General features: G+C 36.6%; 1 protein-coding gene across 1 annotated transcript in view; it reads left to right on the forward strand.

The window, feature by feature from the left end:
* Positions 1-13,620, forward strand: part of LOC140150737 (TPR repeat-containing protein DDB_G0287407-like) — a 71,984-nt gene that overhangs the window by 29,823 nt on the left and 28,541 nt on the right. Inside the window, exons 20-21 of the mRNA XM_072172837.1 lie at positions 381-505; positions 980-1,124. Of these exons, the coding sequence (XP_072028938.1) occupies positions 381-505; positions 980-1,124 (270 nt within the window). The remainder of the gene's footprint in view (positions 1-380; positions 506-979; positions 1,125-13,620) is intronic.

A 13,620-nucleotide genomic window follows, 5' to 3' on the forward strand; every position in this document is an offset into this window, starting at 1 on the left:
GTATGTCATTGACATTGAAAATGTGACCTGATCTGATCCAATCAGGCTAAAGTCGGCAATAATGAAACTGAGATATAGGCAAAAGTGAGAAAAAAAAACAATAAAAAACATATGAAAATGAACATATGAAAGGTTCATAACTTTGCAACCAAGTATTCAGGGATCTTGGAATTCAACATCGGTACGTGTAGGTATCGAGCAAGTTAGTGAAGGTAGTAACTCAATTTTCAAAATTTCCGACTGTGGCCTGAGTGGATCAGATCGGGACACAAATATGTTGAATTTGAAAACTTCTTTTTGACATTTGTCTTCAAACACCCTCCCCCACACACATATTGTTCACTATTCCTTACTATCATGTGTGATATCTTTTATTACAGATATATGAGGAGGTATACTTTGGTGTTCTTCCACCTGATGTAGGAGGCACGGTCCTCAACCTGGCCATGTGTAAGATTCGCACCCCAGGCCTGGATATCAAGACAGTTGAACCACTGTACCAAAAGTAGGTAATCTGTAAGAACTGTGTATCAGTCAGTGCATGAGCATTAAACTGGTAGAATGTATAATTTATGTTTGCCTTAAAGCCATAATATTTTATGTTAAGTAGGTAATGGGGCTACGCATCTTGCACAAGAACAAATAAACACAATAGGGAATGATTGCTCGCTACTAGAGGAAACTGAATATAATTAATAAGAAAGAAAGAACAGTTTACCAACCCAAAACGTTACAATTATCTAACTTGAAACAAAAGCAAGGGAATGTGCCGGCATGGGATAGGTTCAAAACAGTTGAAGTTTGCATAAAATATGCAATATGATAATTGCCCCTTGGTTTGAGCACAAGGTGGAGATTGTATGCCATCGTAACCCTTTTCAAGAAAACTTGCTTCAAAGCTATAAAAATGTACCAACAGCAGCAATTTTGACTTACATTGTGTCAACTTTTTTTGTCATTGTAACTCTTATCTTCTCAGAGCTCTTGACATTCGTGTGAATGCAGTCGGTAGAGATCATCCAACAGTCTCACAGACTTTGACAAGCTTTGGAAGCTTTCTAATGCGACTTGAAGAATATGACAGGAGTATGAAGATGTTTACTGAAGCACTGGCTATCAGTGAGGTATGGTCTTTGTGTATTATTTTGTTGGTGAGGAAAAGAGTTGGTGTGTGGATAGTTGTGTGTCTGAAAGTTTTATTTTTCTTAGACAATCGTTGCACCTTAAAAGTCACCAACATCTTTGATCATATCACTGTGGTTTAGGAGATCAAATGTTTTAAAGCGTGATCAAGTTTTGCAATGTAAGCCCTACGCATACACTTATATATTATTGGTATGTTAGATGTTTCCCCCAAATGTTATATTTAAAACATTGACTGTTTGCGTAAAACTTCAGAAAGCTACTGGCGAGGCTTTTGCAAAGTTGCAGTCCTACACATTGCATTACATTTATGATATCATTGGTATGCTTTTCCCAAATGTTTCATTTAAAATGTAGTCTGTGTTTGGCAGACGAAAGACTTTAGGCCCAGCAAACTTCTGATGCTTCCTCCATTCCGTCCATGGACGACTGATGGTGATGATGATGTGTTTGGGAGACTTCAAAAAGCCTTACACATGCACTTATGATATTATTTGTAATTCAAGACTTTTTTTCCAGATGTCACTGGTTGGTTGTTATTTGGATCGGCATTTGAGTCAAATCCTTAATGTGAGAGATATTTTGACACTGCACTGCTAGGCCAGGGGTTGATTTAACTGATGCAATGAAATGTTCTGTTGTTGGGTTGTTAGATTCAAAAGTCCATAAATCGCAACTATTTGATACCCATGTGAGTCTCAAGCTTCCCCTACAGTACTGATCTAAAGTCTAAGAAAATTGGCACGCAAGGCACGATCGTGGTTCCGACCACGTGTGCCACGATTTCATAAGTTGCAAGCCCAAGACACGCGGTCGAAAATATAAGTTGAACATCAAACGTGGTTGAGGCACGCTACCTCGGCCACGCGCGTGTCCCAAGGCACGATAGTGCAATGCAATATTTACAGCGTTTCATTTATTTTATACCTCCCTCTATATGCAATAAATAGCGTGTAGCGATGTATGCAATAAATAGCGTGTAGCGGTCCAAACTATTTAGCGATGTATTTACCTGCATTTAAAACAGTAAATGTCGAGTCGTTGGAATCATAAGAATATATCGTTTGTGTGTAGTCCGACTGATGATTTATTCGAGTGTAAGCCATCGCCGTTTAAAGCCGCATCAAGGACGGCCGACTTTTCACATACACACTCCACTACAACGCGCTATTTTGACGATTTTGGAGCAAACTGAGGAGTGAGGTAAGGATCGAGTGAGGTAATTATTTGTTCGAAGTAACCAATATTATATTAAAATCACTTTCGTGCAGTCTACTTTTTTAAAACACTTTTATTTATATCCTTATTTGTCTGCACTGTAAATATAGGCTTAAACGTGTTGATGTCTGTTAAATTATATCACGCGCTATTTCGGCCGTGTCGTGTGCGATCATTGCCATATAAATCGATCTTTATTTCTCCTTTTTATAGGCCTAATTATTTTAAATTTAATCCAAATGGGTGTTCGATAGGGTTAACCATCAGAAAGCCATCAGTGCGTTAACCGCATGTATTAAATGATACATTGTAAAATGTGACCAAAATAATTGGATGGTATCGCGCTGCAAACTTTAGCACGTGCCGGGAGCACGTGCTAAATGTGTTGACTTTTCCCGCTACTCACTACCTCCCTACCGCAATATTATCAATTTTTATCCCATGTTTGCGGTAAATATATAGTTAATTTAATTATGCCTATAAATTATAAGGCCGTGTTAAAACGTAAATTCGCATTTTAAGTCGCTTTCTTTATATAAATTGGGAAGTTTTTTTGAATTTGTTAATATTATTAATATAGTAGTTTATTTATTTACGCCTAATTGTATTTAGGGCATCTACAAAATCAAAGGCTTAGTCCGTGGTTGGTAAACCGTAAAGCCTGTTGTTTTCTTATTCTCAATTCTTTTGTTTGTATCAGGTTGGATGATGGATGAATACTGATGTCACGAAGACGGTGGCCGACAAGTGTTACCGGACGAGACTATTTTTGTTTGTCATTTCCAAATGTCAATGTCAAAAAGTAATAGAAATCCCAGCCCAAAACAATAAATATATTATATACCGGTAATTCCTTGTCCAAATCCTTAACTTAGAAACTTTTCTTTACGACATTCTATTCTTCTTCATTTTTTTTTTTACACTACTGACCGAATCATGAGTTCGTCAAAATCACGTCGTCATTAATCATGCATCCTCCCGTAATCCCGGTGCATTGGTTCATTAAGCCATGGTTCATTTGTTGTGCCAAACTCGCACTTACCGAGATTTGCATCTGTGATAATTCCAATGTCATAATAGATTATTCCTTTCCAAGATTCCGATTAATAGTAAATAAATTCGTCTACATACTAGGGCCTACATGTACAGCATCCCTGTTTATACTCAAAAAGTTGTGCATTTTACCAACGTTGGCATGAAGGGTAAATCCCACCATCTCTTTATGATCCCAGCACCTGTCTTTTGCGGACATAAATTATTTAAATGAGATGAACAATGCATCATACTCAGTGCGATGACCCCATGATATACTTGCCAACGCACATGGTGCTTCCACTAGCTGGGGGGGTACTCAGTACAAATGACCATACGGGGACGTGCCGCAAATATGGGTAGCATTTTCAGCCTTTTGGTATATCAATGACCCCTTTTTCAAAGCCTATTTTGGTATATGAATGGGTCATTTTTTTCAAAATGTTCTCAATTTTTTTGGAAAATAGCCCAATTTTTCAATTTTCCCCAAATTTATTTGTAAAAACTAAGACAATTTGGGTTAAATTTGGCTGAAAATTAAGACTTTTGGTATATCAATGGGTCCAAATTTCTTGAAAAATTTGTATATTTATGGGTCTACTTTCAAATTATCAGCGGCACGTCCCTACCGGGGGGGCACCAGGGCTGTCAACTTTTTGGAATTGTTTGGCGTGAGACAGGGGCGTACCGGGATTTGCCGACTCCAATGTTCATTTTGTACCATGATTATTTGACCCACGGCTCTAGATAATGTGAAAAGCGGGAGGGGGGGGGGGGTAGGAGCAACAAATTATTCATGACGATGCGTGAGATTTTACTCATTTTCCAGCTTTTGCGTGAGATTTACTACCTAGGCGTGAGATTATACTACCTTGGCGTGAGACCGTGAGAAAGTGACCCAATGCGTGAGACTCACGGCAAATGCGTGAGAGTTGACAGCCCTGGGGGCACTTCAATTTGAAATGGATATAGGTGTAGGGCTGGCACTTTCGCACTAAGGGGCATTCGGTGAGAGCAAAATGTAAAAAATATGGGGTCATTGGGTGAGAACATGATTTTTGGCAATCGGTGAGAGCAAATGTATAAAGTATGGGGTCATTGGGTGAGAACATGACCTTTTTTTTTTTTTTAAATGGAATCTTTGGGTGAGAACCAAAACAGCGTTACAGCGGCACAGAAACCTCGAAAATTGAATTTCTAGTTCTAAATGGCTTCAAATTCCTTTTTTTTTTCAAAGTAAGTAACATAATCAGTGATAAAAGAATGTTACTGTTCAAATTGAACTTGTAAGGGTCTTTGGGTAACAGACTATAGGGGGTCTTCGGGTGACAGAGCATGTGTTCGTAAAAAAATATGGGGTCTTTGGGTGACAGCGATGCTGAAAAAGGGGGGTCTTAACAGCCCTACATACGTATGCGTCACCTCCAAAGTTGGGGTCCCCCCCCCCCGGAGTCCCTGCCAAAACCCCCGGCCAACCCCAAAACCATGCTCGAGAAAGTATTTTTAGTTTATATTTAATTATTTTGTACTTGTTTCATCATTTCTTAACTTTATTATTATTAAACACGAATGATTAAAATGTCAAGATAAAACACTCTGTCTCATCATGGTAGGTATTAATATTAAATACCTACCATGGTCTCATCATTCTTTAATTATACACAATGAACTGGTCCCTGGATGGATTAGCGTTTTGAGCTTTGAACATGCAAACACGTGGTAATCATGGTACATCCGCCCTATGCCCAGGTAAGAGTGCTTCCCAAATAAGGAGCGATCAACTTGCCGTGCGCATGTCAGAATCAGGTTTACCATATATGAATGAACTAATATAAATAAATAATAAGGGAGAGTACCCACATGTGCATGTTTACCAGATACAGATATATCAACTCTCCGTGAATATTAAATGGGCATTTCATTTTGATTTTTGGGGTAGGCCCTAATTTTAAAGGTCCATTCAGTGACTTGCTCATCCAAACCATGCACGTATTTTTTTTTTTTTTTTGGGGGGTCTTTGGGGACGCCAGCCCCCCGGGGTAAAAGCAGGGGGCGTCCAAAACGAAGGGGCGGCAAAAAGAGGGGCGGCAGAAGAAGGGGCGGCAAAAAGAATAAGTAAAGAAAGAAGGGCGGAAAAAATTTGAAAAAGCATAGGGCGCTTGCACTTATATATCCTTTTTTTTCACTTTTTCAAACCACCGTAAAAAAATTGGGTCAACCTTTTCGGGCTGTTGATGAAGAGGCGGCAAAATTGAATTTTCTTCAGCCCCCCGGGGTAGGAGCGGCCACGGTACGCCACTGCAAACGATAGTAAAAATCATCAAAATTCAGATTTTGTTATAGCCTGTGAGTGGTTCAGCCGATCGGCCGTGTTTTTTTTAAGACAAAATAAGACATTTTACACGAATCTGTAATACTGACAGTGTCTAAATTAGGCCAAAATAAAATATTGTTGTGTTGCCCTCAAGTGGAAAAATGAGAAATTTGGGTAGGACGGTCGGATTATTATTTTATTTTTTTTATATTTTTTTTTTAAACCTTTAGCTTTTAAAAAATCCCCTCAAATATTAAATAATGCTTGTTCAATAAGGGGACATTTGTCAATTTTGACTTCTGGATATCTGTTAGACAACAATTAAAGACTAGTCTTACAATAAAATATTAATTTTAAGTGAAAAACATTGAGTTTTTGAACAAATCTATAAAAATCATCATTCCAAAAAAAAAAAAAATGCGCCCCTGATTTTTCCGGATTTAGGGTAGGACGGTTGAGGGCAACACAACAATATTTTTTTTTGGGCCTTAGCTATGTATTTGAATGGGGCTTCAACTTAATAATATATTAAAACAACAACAACAATAATTTTTTGTCTCGAAACTTCACAAATTCGTTCAAGAAAGAAATTTAACACGCAAGAAACATTTACATTTTTTTAAATATTTTATTCCCAAATACTAGAAATGTTGTGTAAACATTGTGCAGTGTGTCTTGAACAGATTTCTGTGCATGCGGTGAATGTTCTCACGCTCTGCTCACGCACATATTCAGGTTCCCACACACATATGGTTCCCGCGATTGTGCCAGTGTATGAATGAACCTATGAATATTATGAAAAAATCAATGAAGGAAATTACCTGATGGTGAAATACCAGAATGATCAACTTTCATGTGAACTGTTAGATAATTGTTCTGATTTACTACAAAATGTGGAATATGTAATACGGAATGTTATTCCGGGGCACTCAAAACAAACTTGAAGTCATCCCCGGAGTCATCCTCGAGCTAGACTATGCCATAGTCTATTTTTGATGTTAATCATGATGAAAGCATTCAGTTGAACTCGAAATTATACTGATATTAATTACATCAAAATACTAGTATAAAATTGTTATGAAAAAATTTATATAATTATATTAGTGACAGTAAAAGTAAAGTGTACGTAGGCTTATAAAATAATATTAAATGCAACATATCATAATGTCATAATTGTATTGGCACTTCAATACTGAACAATTCTGATTTTAGAATCTGCCAGTTTATTAATCGCGAAATTCCATGTTAAAAATATATTTGCTAAAAATGCATAAATGTTCAGGGTACTTTTTATTTTGCATAATGTTGCCCTGAGACTTGGTCAAAGTGTTTCTAATATGTTCTCATGTATTATATGCAAATTAGCTCATTAATTATGCAAACATGCTAATTAGAGGGCGGGTTCACTATATGATACATTAGAACATATTAGAAACAATTTGACCAAGTGTCAGGGCAAAAGTATGCAAAATAAAAAGTACCTGAACATTTATGCATTGATTTTAGCAAAATATTGGCAACAATAACCTTAACTATATACAAAATTATATATACATGTACAACAGCTGGATAGCAAGATGGTCATGATTTACAAGAGAAACATTTCTTTTTTAGTCCACACTTTTCTAAGATATTAAACATCTTACTGTATAAAATTATACGTTGATAATCATATTCTACGAAATTTAATTTATTTTCATGAAATGAAACACTCCCATCCCATGCAGATTGGCAATTAACATAAATTAAGGGCTGGGGTATGAACGTTTGGACAGTATTTATTTTGGGACATCAGAGCACATCAGGCATATCGAATTGCATTCTGAATACGAAGAATGTCATTCTGATATCAAATAATTTAGATTTTTGAAATTCGCAATTTAACACACATTTTATGGCAAATCATTAAAATTGATATTTTGATATTTAACAGTACTTGAAGTAAACTTTATAAATCTGATGATTTATACTTAAAGTGTATGTAGGTGGGATGAAAAGCCGACGATCAATTGAAAATTTTGACCTTTCGTATTGAAGATATGTATTTTTTTCCCAAAACACCAAAAAAATTAGGTCTTTTGGGAAAAAAATCCATATCTTCAATATGAAAGGTCAAAATTTTCAATTGACCGTCGGCTTTTCCTCCCTGCTACATACACTTTAAGAATTTATCATTAGATTTATATAATTTACTTCGAGGACTGTTATATATCAAACATTTGAAAAATATCAAATTTTTATAATTTGTCATAAAATTTGTATTATATTGTGATTTTCAAAAAATGAAAATTATTTGATCAGAAAGACATGCTTCGTATTCAGAATGCAATTCGATAGGTCCGAGGTGCTCTCATGTCCCACAAAAAATATACTGTCGAAACGCAATAAACGCTCATTTTAGATCCCTTCAGTTTACAAATTTCATCAATACGATTATCATAATATTGCGTAACACGTGAAAAGAAAATTAAAAGTGAATAAAAATTATAGACTTGGTCCGTGAGCGAATGTTATTTAAATACTTTTTGAAGGGTGTTTTTTCAGCTTTTAACTTGATATTAAGGTTATACGATGTAATGTTGGTCGAAGCAGCGGAAAAAAAGTAGCTCACAGCATCTTGCGAATGGTAGTGAGCTTTATCAAAAATTGCATTGTAACGATGTTAGATCTTTAATACTTTGGTAGAACCTGTCCTCTTCGCATTCACCGTCAATACAATTATTTCCAAATGCCGTACCAAATGTGAATAATTCAAGTTTCGGTTATTGCCACATTTTAAAACGGCCAAGTTACTTTATTTTGTGAGCCTGAGGATCTTTATGAATTATAAATATAAGACAAAATCACAACTGAAAAAAAATATATAATAAACATATTTTACACAACGGGAACAAATAAAATCAGACCGGATAAATGCTCCACGCAGTCGATCAAGCGACAAGGGAACGCAGGGGCGGGTAACCATGGTAACACTGTCAATCAAATACTACATCTATTGTGTCCAATACTTTATCCGATAAGTGATCAATGAAAATGGGATGAAGATCTTGCAAACTGGTGGTGATTATTAACAGCACGCTTTATGAAATCCAGTGATGCCAACGCCGCGCCTTAGGCGCACAATTGGGCTACTTGGCCATCACTTGCCGCTACTCAAAAAAGCATGCCGCTACTTGTCTAAAATTGGGCTACTTTTGCCAGTCTCAGGCCGCGGCACTAATTTGATGTATTTTCCTTTCAATTTAGCCGATTTATAAAGGTTTGGAGTCTTTGAAGCTCCAAATTGAAATTACAATGGGTTTTGTGACCATTTATTGATCGGTCAGTAACTTCCCAGTAAGTACCGGAAGTTTCAAATTCAAGTGCTTTTCCGCCCAATTGGGTGTTTTGCGTTCTAAATTAGGGTAAATCCGCCCAAATATCCAGTATTGGGCGCTTTTTGGGAAGCTTAAAAAATTGGGCTACTTGAGAATCCTTTACCGCGGCCTGGCGAGTCAATGCGCCGCGCCTTGACGCTGAAAAGTTTTGGCAACACTGAATACTTCAAGATTCAGCAGCAGTGTGACTTCGTTGGTTTATGATACATGCTACCATAATTACTTTTTAAAGGAAATTAATTATTTGTTGATTACAGAATGAATTTAACACAATTAGTAACACAATTAGTATTGTTATTCTATTCTATTTATTTTTCTCTTATATATCTCTTTTACTATTTAGTATTCCTATGTTTTATAGCGTTGCTTTAATATTTAATATTGTGATTTTTAAACTACTAGTTTTAGCATTGTTAGGGAGCGATCGTTATTTATGGCAGGGGGGGGAATGGGTAAATTTAGGGGGAACACGAAATTTTTTGTGATCTTGAGGGGGAACCCGAAATTTTAGCTGAACCAGGAGGGGGATTGTTAAATTTTAAATGGAGAAAATTGGGAAAACAAGGGGAACGCGAAAATTTTGAGCGGACGCGAGGGGGAACGTGAAATTTTCTCTTCGATATTTTTGCCAAAACACCCATTCCCCCCCTGCCGTAAATAACGATCGGTCCCTTAGTGTAAATATTTAACTTTATTTTTACACGACAAAGCATGGTCAATAAAGAATAAACGCTTTCATGATCAAAATGTAGATTGTATCTATGACCAAGATTTTATAAAAGTACCAAGTTATTTAACATGAAAATTTAAACATATATTTTATATTATTATTTATTTAACATGATTACTTTTCATTGTCAAATCAAATTGTAATACAATGATATTTTATTTAACTTTTATTTAGCATGCCGATTACACACAAACTTGTTCGATTTTTATATCCTCCTGCTTTTCTGCCATGCAGATTGGGGATGATTGCCGATCGATTTGATTGATCATTAATAAATGTAAGCCTGTCGGTGATGTCACACCTTTGTTCCATAACCATTAAGGTATAGGACATTTTTTTGTTTTTGCTATAGCCCCCTAATGAAATGTATTGAATTATGTTTGTACTCACTCAAGGAGCGTCGTGTGTGAAGTTTACATCCGAACTAAGTGCTATTCTTTTTTATGGGCATTTTAGTGTCTAAAATTCACACGAAATGCTTTTTGAGTGATTACAAAGATAATTAAATACTTTCCATTCTGGGGCTATGCGGATTTTTTTAAATGTATTCCTTGTACAATGACATTTCACAATAAAATGTCCATTGGAAACCAAGGTGGTCATGGGCTTAACTTTGGTGTACAATAGAATTAGCATGATTGACAAGGTTACCCATAGCATAATTCTATTGGTGGACAATAGAATTGGCATGATTGACAAGGTTACCCATAGCCGGCATTTATTCAGTATATTCTTGCCCATTAAAAATCAAAACAATAATTGCAATGAATACATAATATAAAAGAACATTGTAAAAACTACTGTAAAGAATACATACAAATATAAAAGAACATAGCAAATAAAAAATATACATATTTACAAGTTAAACAGACAAAATCAAATCGGATAAATGCTCCACGCTTCACTTGATAAACTAGCCAAAGCAAGGCACTACATTGTAGTCCTTGTTTTGACAATCTAAAATAAAGTCTGCACAAAAAGTAACTCAGCTGTTATAAATATTCCTATAGCTTCAGAACTAATAATTTTTTCCACAATATTTCTACATAGAAAGAAGGGCGATTTATTTACGCGCATTTTGAAACCTCATTTGTCAAATGTCACTCAATATTAACAACACAGTAGTGCTTTTAAAGAAAAATACCCGAATTCAAAAGTTGCAGTTTACAGCGATCAATGGTTTTTACACAAGCATTGTGGCACGTAACACCCTCCATTTATCTTCGCGCTGACTTCAAATCAATGCAAATAGCTGAAACTTTTAAATTCGGGTAATTTTCTTTACAAACACTGCTGTGATGTTAATAATAATATTGAACGAAATTGGACAAATGGGGTATCAAAATGCGCGTAAATAAATCGTACTTCTTTTTATGTTGAAATATTGTGAAAACAATTATTAGTTCTGAAGCTATAGGCGTATTTACAACAACTGACTTAATTTTTGTGCAGACTTTAGATTGTCGGGGTGAAAACAACCAGCTGGGTAGCCCAGGATCAATCCTGTAAATCAAGTGCCACGTGAAGCATTTATTCAGTTCATTTTTTGCCCATTTTAAAAAACAATTATAAAGAATATAATACAAATATAAAACAACATAACAAATCAAAATATACATATATTATTTACAGTAAACGGGCGAAATCAAACCGAATAAATGCTCCACGCAGTTCACTTGATAAACTAGCCCAGTTAAACAAGACACTAGTCCTTGTTTTGACAATCTAAAACAGATTGCCGGCGTGAAAACAACCAGCTGGGTAGCCCTGGATCAATCCTGTAAATCAAGTGCCACGTGAAGCATTTATTCAGTTCATTTTTTTCCCATTCAAAAAAAAAACAATTATAAAGAATATACAAAATATAAAACAACTCAAAACAGAATATGCATATTTACAAGTTAAACGGCCAAACTCAAATCGGCCAAATCCACACAGCTTGTTTAGTCCTTGCTTTCATCTCGATGCTTTCACATGTTGACAATAGTTCCATTCCTTTAGAACCCAGTAGCTCTGCCGCCTCTAACTATAACTGCGGGAATGACCTTGCGCAAATTCGTTATATACTTCCGACATTTCTCTGGTGTTACACGCGTATTCCAAAAGAGTGAGATGCCGTTGATGAGTTCCTCTTTCGTCGTGGGTTTGATTTCCTTGCGTAGAAAGTATTTCATCTCTGCCCATAGTTTTTCAATCGGGTTCATATCTGGGGATTCAGGCGGCGTCTTGTACCAGTTAATGTCATTGTCCTCCATATACGATTGTGCTAGCCTGCTGGTATGCTTAGGATCGTTATCCTGCCAAAACCTATGTCCACCGGGGTACACCTCGTCCACAAAGCGCTTAAGTTCACCATCCAAAATGTCACGTACGTAAAACGGAGCATCCATGATCCCGTCGAAAATAATGATCCTTGTCGCTCCTCTTGCAGAGATCCCGGCCCATACATGGACTTTCAGGGGGTGCTTCGGTACAGCGGCAAGTCTTCTTCCATTGTGGATATCCGTGTCGCGGTTGTAAACGTTGCCTAAATCATCTTGATGATCTCCAACTCGTCTGAATTGGAACCTCATGTTCGACTCCAGAGCAACCGAGCTCTCGTCAGTAAACACTACATCTTCGAATTGATCATTGTTCTGGAGACATCTGACAGCAAAATCAAGTCTTTTGGCCATGTTCTCATGTCTCACAATTTGGCAGTATTTAGTTTTGGAATAAACCCACCCAAGATTCCGACGTACGCGACGAATCGTTGATGTTGAAATATCCTTCCCAGCCGTTTCTTTCAGAATCTTCTGAAGATCGGTAGACGATCGTTCGTTGTTGTCTTCCATTGCCTTGTTGATGATGTCGAATTCTGGTAAACTAATGGTAGGTGGCCGACCTGATCTGGGACGATCTCCAATAGATTCCGTCTCCTGCCACACATCGATAGCTCGGGTGACCGCACTGATACTAGGCATATAACCATCGTCCATTTCACATTGTCGCCTTATTTCTGACTTATTGGTGATGCCATTGGAGTGGTGTTTGACAATTTCATTCCGGAGTGCGTTGCTAACTTTTCCTCCACGCTTGCGTTCCATGCTCATTGAAATGACTAGACCTGTTCTGGTTAAATGTAACTGCAAACTAAACTAAACCACTAGACTAGAGATCGACCTTATTTTGTATTCGGGTAGACTATATTATTTCCACGGATAGACCTACGCATGCGCAAACGACATACGTGTGTATGATATAATACATGACCAACCAATCACAACAGTAGGCCTGCACACCGCTTATTCTCCATTGGATTGAATATCGATCTATGGATTTATGGAAACAGAAATTAACAAAATCAATAGGCATATTGTGTGTGTGTGTTGGGGGAGGGGTGTTTCACTCTGTTAGACCTATAATTAGGCTTAACAAATTTGTTTGATTGGCGTAACGTAAAAAAATAGGGTAGGTCGGTCGGCATTTTTTTACACACATTTTAAGCGGTAAATTGCGTATGATAAAGGAATCGGACCTTTTAAAAAAAAAAAAATTTTTGCAAAAAAAAAAAAAAAGTCCAGGGTCTGGCCTATTTTTAGGGTCGGTCGGGTTACGCCAATCAAAGAATTGAATACCTGAGTGGCAGAAGGGCCCAACTCCAACTGTTTTTGAGATATTAAGAAATAAAAAAATATTTGGAAAAGTTTTATAAAATTAAAACATTAAAATGTTTTCATCTTCAGGGACTACATTCGAAATTATAGATGATGTTTCCATGACAACGGTACATGTCTTAATACGAGCTGGAATTGGGCCCTTCTTCC

Source organism: Amphiura filiformis, chromosome 4 (assembly GCF_039555335.1).
Source record: "Amphiura filiformis chromosome 4, Afil_fr2py, whole genome shotgun sequence".
In the NCBI taxonomy this organism is placed as follows: Eukaryota; Metazoa; Echinodermata; class Ophiuroidea; order Amphilepidida; family Amphiuridae; genus Amphiura; species Amphiura filiformis.